Genomic DNA, 9,361 nt, shown 5'->3' with positions numbered 1-9,361 from the left:
TTTGCGTTTTCAACACCTCTCTCCATACAAAAAACAAAAAAAAAAAGTCGTGGAGTTTGCGTTCCCAACACCTCTCTCCACACACAAAAAAGTCACGGAGTTTGCGTTTGCCACACCTTACTCCGTGCATCACCGAGTAATGAAGTTTGCATTTGCAGCACCTCTCTCCACACACAAACAAAAAAAAATCGTCAATAATATTATGTTTTATTCTTCGCCACAAGGAACGAATTTCATCCGACAAAGAGGGGGCGGTCTCTCCACACACAAAAAAGTCACGGAGTTTGCGTTTGCCACACCTTACTCCGTGCATCACCGAGTAATGAAGTTTGCATTTGCAGCACCTCTCTCCACACACAAACAAAAAAAATCGTCAATAATATTATGTTTTATTCTTCGCCACAAGGAACGAATTCCATCCGACAAAGAGGGGGCGGTGTATGTACCAGTGTACTCGTACCCCTACGAACGACCATCATTGGGCACTACTATAAGAGCAACTCACTAATGAGGCATGCTTGCTTGCCTGCTACTATGGCATTCCCGCTTGCCTACTAGTGAGGCGTGCTTGCTTTGCTCGCTACTATGGCATTCCCGCTTGCCTACTAGTGAGGCGTGCTTGCTTGCCCGCTACTGTGGCATTCTCGCTTGCCTACTAGTGTTGCATTCTGGCATGCCCTCTATTGGAGCAATGACACTGTCCACTAATATAGCACCCAAGTTATATATAGCAAGTCTGGAGATATGTCAAGGGATTTTTTTACATATAAAGCTTTTGGAAAGATTTCATACAAAGAGGGAAATATCTCATTAACTAAGGAAAGGGTAACATATTAATTTTCCTATAAATACCCAACAATCATTTCAAACAAAGAACTACGTTCATTTGAGAGACTTGATTCCAAAGAACGATTTGGATACATAGGCAGCCATTGAAGGTACAGTCTCAACAATTCTATAACAATCTCCCTAACAAAATCGTTAGTGTGTTCGGGTGAGTTCTTACCCAAACAGAAACTTTGTATAACTTGTTAGTAAATTATAACAGAGGTGGAGAGGAATATTAAAACCAATTGATATTCACAGTTGATTTAATTGTTTGGGTCCATACACATATAGATGGGATCTGTATTTTAATTATATGTCTTTGCTAATTGTTGTTTCGAAGTCTTCGCTAGAGATGATGAGTGAACGATTATCGATTAACGTTCATCTATTGAACTTTCTTTTATGTGGTAATGATAATCTCATTATCTAGTTTGCTTAGTAATTGGGCTATACTGTTGATCTTTCACCTCATTCTATTCTTCATAGAAATTTTGGTGTGTTTGCCTTGTTGTTAAGGTGGTGTTCATTAGGTGTAACTCGGTCGATAAGTTAACCCGTCAGAAATCAGGTTCTGCCCCAGTTTTGGAACCAACTTTTAACATAGCTAGGCTATGATTCAAACCCTTGTCGAAACATGAAAAAATAAGTTCTTTGTGTCTACTTTCCAGCCCAATTGGCCTCATCACGAGGCCTATGGAAAAAGATTTTGTGTTTAGAAGTTTGGTCGGCAGAAAACAGTGCATCAAAAATCAGTTTCTGCGCACTATGTTCGAGCCTAGTTTACACATATTTAGAATGGGATTGAGAATTTTTGTTAAGCGTAAGAAAGTAAGTTATGTGTGTTATCTTTACAATGCAAAAAGCCTCATTGCTTTTGGATAATTGTAGAAAGAGTTGTGCTATCCCGAAGATAGTCTGTCAGAATTCTTGTTTGCTGAAAATTAGGATTTTTACCAAGTTCGCGCTATAATTACTCCTCAATAGGCTGGCATTGGGACTTCAAGTTCTACATGAAAAAGTAAGTATATATATCTTAGTTTTCAAATAATCAAGTGGTGTATTATTTGGATGACTGTAGGAAATGTTATTGTATTGGTAAGTTGGCTAAAAAACCTACCGTGTTCTCTTTTTATGTGCAAGAACTTATTTTGGGAAATATTTCTAGTAATGAGCAAAAAGTTTCTTAAACTTTTCTTGGGTGTTTTGTATAGTGTTTGTAGCCTACGTTTCGATGGTGGTTTTGTTTAGAACTGACATGAATCTTAAGATAGTTTTGGAGACCCGAAAGTATAGTAAAAATCCGTTTTTGAGCAATTCTGACTTATAGGTTTATTATGCATCAATAGGGCTGAAACTTTATATATGATGCTTTGAATATGAACGTTATCTAAAGTGTGAATAATAATTATTTTGAGCAAGGTTATGTATGCCAATTATGTTTTTGGTTAAGAGCTATGTAAGGCTCTAATCTTGGAAGATTAGATATTTGTGTGACTATCGTGGTTGTGGCTAGGGATATTTGTGTGTTATGTTATAATGATTTTAGACTATGTAGTTAAGTTTGAAATAATATATATGTTAGCTAGTTTACTCGTTTAAAATATGCTTTGCAGGATGGTATTATCATATAACGATGTAGGAAAACATACTAACATTCTTACAGGTGTGGATTATCATATAACGATTTTGAACAAATTTATTTTATTTGTTGGTTAATTTTGATAAAAAGACGCCTCACACTGTATAGAAGAACTAACAGTCATGATGTAAATTTTACAATGCTTTTAGTAGATTTTAGACGCGCTAGAGAAACTAATGCCTTCCAAGGGAAGGAAATAAATTGTCTCGAGGAGTAAGGGTTATTTAACTGTTCTGGCATTCGTCGAGGCGGTTAAGTAATTGGGTTGAGCAATAAGATATATATTGTTATGATTTTCAAGTTATGACACAATTAAAATTTATGAAATGTTGAAAATAGAGAGGGAGCTCTGCCAAACTTTTTGTAGGATTTTTCAGTCTTTGTATAGTTTGGGTTTTGCTTGGTTGGTTTATATCACGTCCCGAGTTTTGTAATGATTGTATATGCCATGTGCTTTTGGTATTCAGTCATTATGAAATTTAGGGTGTGACAATAATATAATGATGTCTCCTTCATTTATCATTTCCCTGAAAGAGGTAAGACATTATGGTGGAAATTTTATAACTATGATTTTAAAGATCGAAATGGTTTACTTCTTATTTATATGCATTTACATATGATGCTATTTATGCCCAAAAGGATTTGCAATGTAGTTTTAGACTCAACTTGTAGTTTTGCATTGTTCTGTAGTTGATAGGCATCAATTTCATATTTTTGCAGGGCCCTAGGCAACTAGATGGTAAACAATGTAGTATTCATGCAATGCGCTTCATGCGAGACAAAATGAGCGATCCTTTTCCTTTGCCATTGAAAGTAAATAAAATACCTCTCACATTTCAACTTAATTTATGCTTGATATCTTTAGCAACTGTGTTTTTAACTTTTTTTTCTCTATTTTGCAAAATATTAACCTGGTTGTTTCTTATATTCCAGCTAAAAAAATCTTAGCCATAAAAAGGCCTTCACCGACAAGGAGATAAATGAAGTTCGAATGGATTTTGTTATGTTCATCCAATTAAGAATATATTATGAACTATCCTCAAGACGAAGATGAACCATAAGGCGGAAGACATATATGTGGGTGATCGACTTTGACGAGATTATGTTATTTTTTCATTTGGATTTGGATTAGGCTGATTATATTTATATGAATTATATTGGAAATGTGTTATTTATTTAATTATGTTTTATGATTAAGTACAAATATATATTGGTTATTCAAGGGGATTGGAATGTACTGTTTCAATGAAATTAGCAATATATGTGAGTGTTACTTGAAATTTAATGGATCATATTCAAGTATGTAGTTTATTCAGGTGCGTAGTTTATTGTAGGTCCCCAATTTTGTGCGTGTTCATATATATTCATGTTTATTTTTTTAATAAAAAAAATATACATATCACGGTTTTATCCAAATTGTCATGATTAATGGTACTTTTTATGACCGTTCAAAAGAATGAATGCATAACAGTTTATTTAAAACTGTCACAAATGATATGATTTGTTGTGACGGTTTTTGAGAAGTTGTTACCATTTTTAATGGTAGAGATAGGCTAGTCTAGAACAAATATTTGTGATGGTTTTGGGGAAAACAAAATGACCCCTACCCCGTCACGGTTTTGAAAAAAAACAGTGACAAAAGACTTTTTGTCACTACTTTTAATAGTGATATAAAGCCTTTCTTCTTGTAGTGGTTAACCAAGACACGCCGTTTGGAGATTAAATGCTTAGGTGGGACTCACAAAAGACATCGCATCTGGATCTGCCGCAGCCATTGCTTGTCTTGTACATATTTGGAAGACAAGAAACCGAGTTCTTTATGATGGTGGGAAGATTGAGAAGGGGCATGTCAAAATACATATCAAAAGGGTTATTCTAAGAGCACATGAACTCTCTGGTAGCACCATGGACAACACCCCTTTGGAATTGGAAGCACTTCATGCCTTGGGATTGAGGAACAAACTGAGACAAGCACCAAGGATTCTTGAGTGTTATTGGACTGCTCCATCACCTGAATACTTAAAAATCAATGTGGATGGCTGTGCTCATAGCTAGTAATTCGCCGAATTATTCACGAATTATTCGCGAATTATAAGGTTTGGCGAATAAAACGAATAATTCGGCGAATTTTTGAATGATACGGTTTAATTCGAATTGGTTGGGTCGGGCTTATAATTGCGAATTATTCGCGAATTATTCACAATTATAAGGTTTGGCGAATAAAATGACATTTGTATTATTTTTTTCATGAATAAAATTGTAAAAATAAAAATAAAAAACGTTATATACTTATATATCAAAATTTTAAATGTAAAATATATAGCAATTTTAAAGAAATATATTCAGATATATACCCGCTTTAAAACACGATATCGTATTTTTACCGTTAAGCGTTTTATTGGACCCGAATATTTAAAAGTATTATTGTTGAAAATTTCGAATCTTAGGCGAATAATTGACGTACCGAACTTTTGCCGTCCACGAATTTACTAGCTATGGCTGTGCTCGAGGCAACCCTGGTCCAACAGGTTGGGGAACACTATTCAGGAAGCATATAGGCAAAGTTGTTGGAGTTTATATTGGGGGAATAGGCTCAGATACAAACTATGTGGCTGAATAAAAAACTATTGTTGAAGGAATAACTAAGGCAATTGAGATAGGATTCACGAAAGTATGGGTGGAGTCGGACTCCATGACAGCAATTAAAGCATTCCAAACTAACTCAGTGCACTGGAAAGTTAGAGCAGATTGGGAAAGGACTAAAGGGAAGGCAGATATAGTTCTAACAAGCACATGGAGGGAGGCAAATTTTGAAGCAGACTTGTGTACAAAGAAAGGAGCGACCCTAGCAAAAGGCCAGAAGCAATGGTTGGAGAATAGACCTAATTTTGTTTACAGGGTAGAGAATCAACACTCTACTTATTTCAGATTTATTTCTTAAAAATTTCGGAAATGTATGTTGGAGTGGTCTACCCAGGGCCCTCACAAAATGTATACTGTTTTTTCTTTGCTATCTAATGCAATTACCTTTTAGCAAAAAAAAAACTGTTATTTCTTTCGTTACATAATGTATTCTTACTTTGTAGTTTTTTTATAATCTGCTTGATTTTGCCTTTATCTTATGAGAGATGATTTAAGGTGTTTTCACGACCAAAAGGATTCAAGTTGTGGGGAAGAATTTACTCCATTTCTCGACTAGTTGTGTGATTGAAGAACTCTTAATCATCACTATTTCTAAGAAATACAAAGTAGGGTTTTAATTTGTGGGGTGTCGATTTGGAGCTATTTCGATGGAAATAATTGGGGGTTTTACTATATTATAGTATGGAACTTATAGGGAAATCTTTAAGGACTATAGACTTTGCTTGGAAGGATGCATCTTAGCTTTGGAGCTGATTTCTTAAAAGAGCTTATTCGGTAACTCAAAAGCAAGTAAATATTTCTTTTATTTTTCCCGAATCTAATAAGGGATTGTCCAATGACTCTGAGAAGAAGGTTATATATATATTTATCATTACTGTTTCACATGTCAAGAAAGATATATGTTCGGAATGATTGTTGCTTATTTTACTTTAAGTTTGTATTAGTATTGAGTGCATAATTAATTTAAGTATATCGATCTATTGTTAATGGTGATGTGTTTCGTTATTGTCCTTTCAGACAATTACTTTAATTAGGATGTTTATTTAGTTGTTTTGGTGTTTGTATTGCTGGTTTCAATGGTGTGTTTGGTCTCGATATCATCCTTTTAAACAATAATATCTTAACCGAAATGATTTGGTATTCGGCCACTAAATGTTATTGTGAGTGCTGTGCAATATGAGTTGTAATTCATTTTTATGGAAAGATGGTTTATCTATTGAGTTTCGATATTCGAGTTATTATATCGAATTGTTAAGATATAATACCGAACTATTGATTTGTTCTGTGGGTTTGTTGAGTTATAATGTCGATGTGCTATATTTTGGAAGAACGACGTATGACTTGATCCCTGAAAGGGTACGTAGGCAGCCACCTAGCACAGCCGCTTCCGTAGGTAGAGATACCCACCCCGTAGAGTTCTTTGTTTCCGATATTTGATCATTGTTTTATTTCATAACTATATATGTTAGAGCGTATGTACTTAGTGTGATATGTTTAATATTTGGTCCTCACGTATTTTGCTTGGAAGAACTGATATTAAGTGATTCAGGTTTAATGTTGTACGTATATAGTATGTCATTTGGTTACGAATAGACAGATGCAGGAATGGCACTAAGAGTAAGTTTTACTATAACTTAGATATTTATCGCTATGAGTGTCATTAATTCTAGTTCTGTTTGTGTCCACCCGGTTGCTATATTAGAGATATCTTTATTTGTTTAGTTTGTTTAACCAATATTAGTTTGATACTTAAGTGATCTAGCACTTGTCAAGACGTTTTAGTATCTTTCTCTTTTGTATCTCTTTTAGAAAGTTTTATAGTAAGTACTTATTGTTAAGGGCGTAAACCTTTTGATAGTTATGGGACTTAGATGTATGTATGTTAATTGCACTATATAAGTCGTGTAATAGGGTTTCTGGGATGTTTGTATATTTATAATTTTATTCTTATTCGAGGATTGGTTACTTAACTTAACTGGCATTGGTTGAGATGGTTAAGTGGCTGGTTTTACGAATCAGTATATCTTTTAGTAGTTGAATTTATGACTGAGGTATGAGGTTTTATATTTGGTTTGGATGTATTCTTATTAAATTTTCAGGTTATGACAGGTTATCATATTTATGAAATGTTGAAAATACAAAGGAGACTACCAAAATTTTCCAAAAAAGTCACGCAGTTTAGGTATATAATTGTTTGAGATTTGGGGCGTTACAAGCATGGCAGCATCCAACATCTTGATATTGCACCTTGTTAGCTTCTTCCATCTTTTGATTCTAATAACGAAACAATCCACCTTGTATATTTATCAAAAAAAAAGATGCATATTTATCCCAAAAAAAAAAAAAAAAAAAAACAATCCACCTTGCATTTCATTCTATATTACATACTCCACCAACTCATCATGTATTATTTTTACTCTTGAATAAGTATTATTTGAATAGAGAGATCTTATTTGGGATATGGTACAAGGTAGAGACTAGAGATTACTATATAGTACTAGCTGCAGTCATGCATCATGGTGAATATTGGAAGAACTGTTGATGGTGTTAGTGGTGGAGTTTTCTGATAGAATTTGTAAAATCTTTTGTGTGGTCTCAGCTTCTGACATCTGATCCTCTCTGTTGATCTTCTTGTATGCTTCAAAGAACTCTTTGTTCTCTTTCTCCAACTCCTTCCACACTGTTGCATGGTTTTATGTACATATATGATATTTTCACATGTGCATGTATGCTTTCGTAAGGAGGAAGATGCAAGAAGTGACTTAGATTACATACCTGTATGAGTTATGACTGGCATGATATTAGCGTGCTTAGAAAGAGCATCCATGCACTCATCTTCATTCATATGGAACATTACACACGTCTCTATCAAGTGTTGCACCTGTATACACATGCACCATCACCAAATGTCAAACTCATATCGTATTGACAAATCCATGCTTTATCTCATTATGCATATGCTTAATTATATTAGCTATTTAAAGATGAACCAATTAATAGATCAAACGTTCATACATGTAATCGAGTTTATTAGAAACATACCATATGAATATATGAAGCAGAAGAGTCCCCCATGATTAAATACGTTACGTACACCTTGATTACACTCAAATGAACAATATATATCTATCACCTAGCACTACTATAGATAAGTACCAAATAGGATATATGCTGATGGAGAACAATATAACTATAGTTGAAAAGGTTTCTACATGAATGTTTAGAGATCAAACTATATATTAGTAAACTATGCTATGAATATTGATGAAGCAAGATATATAAGTAGGTGGTGGAGGTGGAATTAGTGTTGGTGGGGGGCCAGTAGTGCCACGTGAGAGATAGATGATGATTGGTTGAGATGAGTTGAGGTAAGATTTATTGACGGTAGTTATTTGTCTTACAGGTGTCCTCTTGGCACCTTCCACGTGCATTGCTAGGATTCCATGCCATGACAACTCAGCATCCACATCACATACCGTTTTACCAACTTATAAACAACCAAATCCTTCGTCCACTCCGTATAAGAATTGGAAACCTGACAAAAACTTTACATAAAAAATCTGAAGAAATTTGATTCAACGAGGACAAACCAAGTTGTGTTTTAACATCAAACTCGTATAGAAAACTGATTTTTTTTTAATCAATTGTGAGTAGAAACTGAAGCCCTAACATTGACAAGCTATAGTAACATTAGTAAGCTTGTCTCGGCTCATTTGTGAAACCACCTTTTTAATCTGTTCAGGCCATGCTGAGCTACAGCCTGCTGATACGTACTGTATGCATGAGCTTCAGCTAAGACAAAAACAATATGAGCTTATGTTTGTTCATGCTTAGCAACTTCAGTAAGTTACGTGATCGAGCTCCAGCATGTTTCGAAGGAGCCAAGCATGAGCAGATTTGCAATCATTTATCGAACCAATTGAGATATAAGACTACTGAAAATGTTGAAACAATTCTAAAAAGGCACATTTTATGGACCATTTAAGGAGTAATTGGCGACCTTACGTTAGTAACAATTTTGTTCGATGTACTACCCGAGGAAAAGAAACGTAACTATGTAAGCTTTTTGCTACATAAGAGATAAAAATGTTTATAATAAATCCGAGTTCTGCTTCTTCTACACCAATGCCAATAATATGGTTGTACGAAATGTGCAAGATAAGTCTAGCTCTTGGAACCGCACATTATGAGCTTCAGTTTATGGCAAGAATGGTATTCACTCGAAATCCACTTGATCCATGTCTGGTTTCT

At 34.6% G+C, this 9,361-nt stretch overlaps 1 protein-coding gene across 1 annotated transcript; it reads right to left on the bottom strand.

The window, feature by feature from the left end:
- Nucleotides 1-7,441: 7,441 nt before the first annotated feature.
- On the bottom strand, nt 7,442-8,342 carry LOC147522750 (uncharacterized). Its single transcript, XM_086560610.1, has 3 exons — nt 8,153-8,342; nt 7,886-7,991; nt 7,442-7,790 (listed from the first exon to the last, which is right to left on the bottom strand). Exons 1-3 carry the CDS (start codon nt 8,183-8,185, stop codon nt 7,618-7,620), a joined length of 312 nt encoding a protein of 103 aa, XP_086416736.1. The 5' UTR covers nt 8,186-8,342; the 3' UTR covers nt 7,442-7,617.
- Nucleotides 8,343-9,361: the final 1,019 nt, after the last annotated feature.

Source organism: Coptis chinensis, chromosome 1 (assembly GCF_015680905.1).
Source record: "Coptis chinensis isolate HL-2020 chromosome 1, ASM1568090v1, whole genome shotgun sequence".
Classification (NCBI taxonomy): Eukaryota; Viridiplantae; Streptophyta; class Magnoliopsida; order Ranunculales; family Ranunculaceae; genus Coptis; species Coptis chinensis.
Note: the sequence above shows the minus strand (reverse complement) of the source record. Positions and strands in the feature narration are given on the sequence as shown.

Excerpts from the sequence above, each read along its gene's own strand:
- LOC147522750 (XM_086560610.1), bottom strand. The coding sequence starts at position 8,185 with ATGGGGGACTCTTCTGCTTCATATATTCATATG. Across the intron at positions 7,992-8,152 it reads CTGCTTCATATATTCATATG|GTGCAACACTTGATAGAGAC; the intron begins GTATGTTTCTAA and ends ATGTGTATACAG. Across the intron at positions 7,791-7,885 it reads GCCAGTCATAACTCATACAG|TGTGGAAGGAGTTGGAGAAA; the intron begins GTATGTAATCTA and ends ACCATGCAACAG.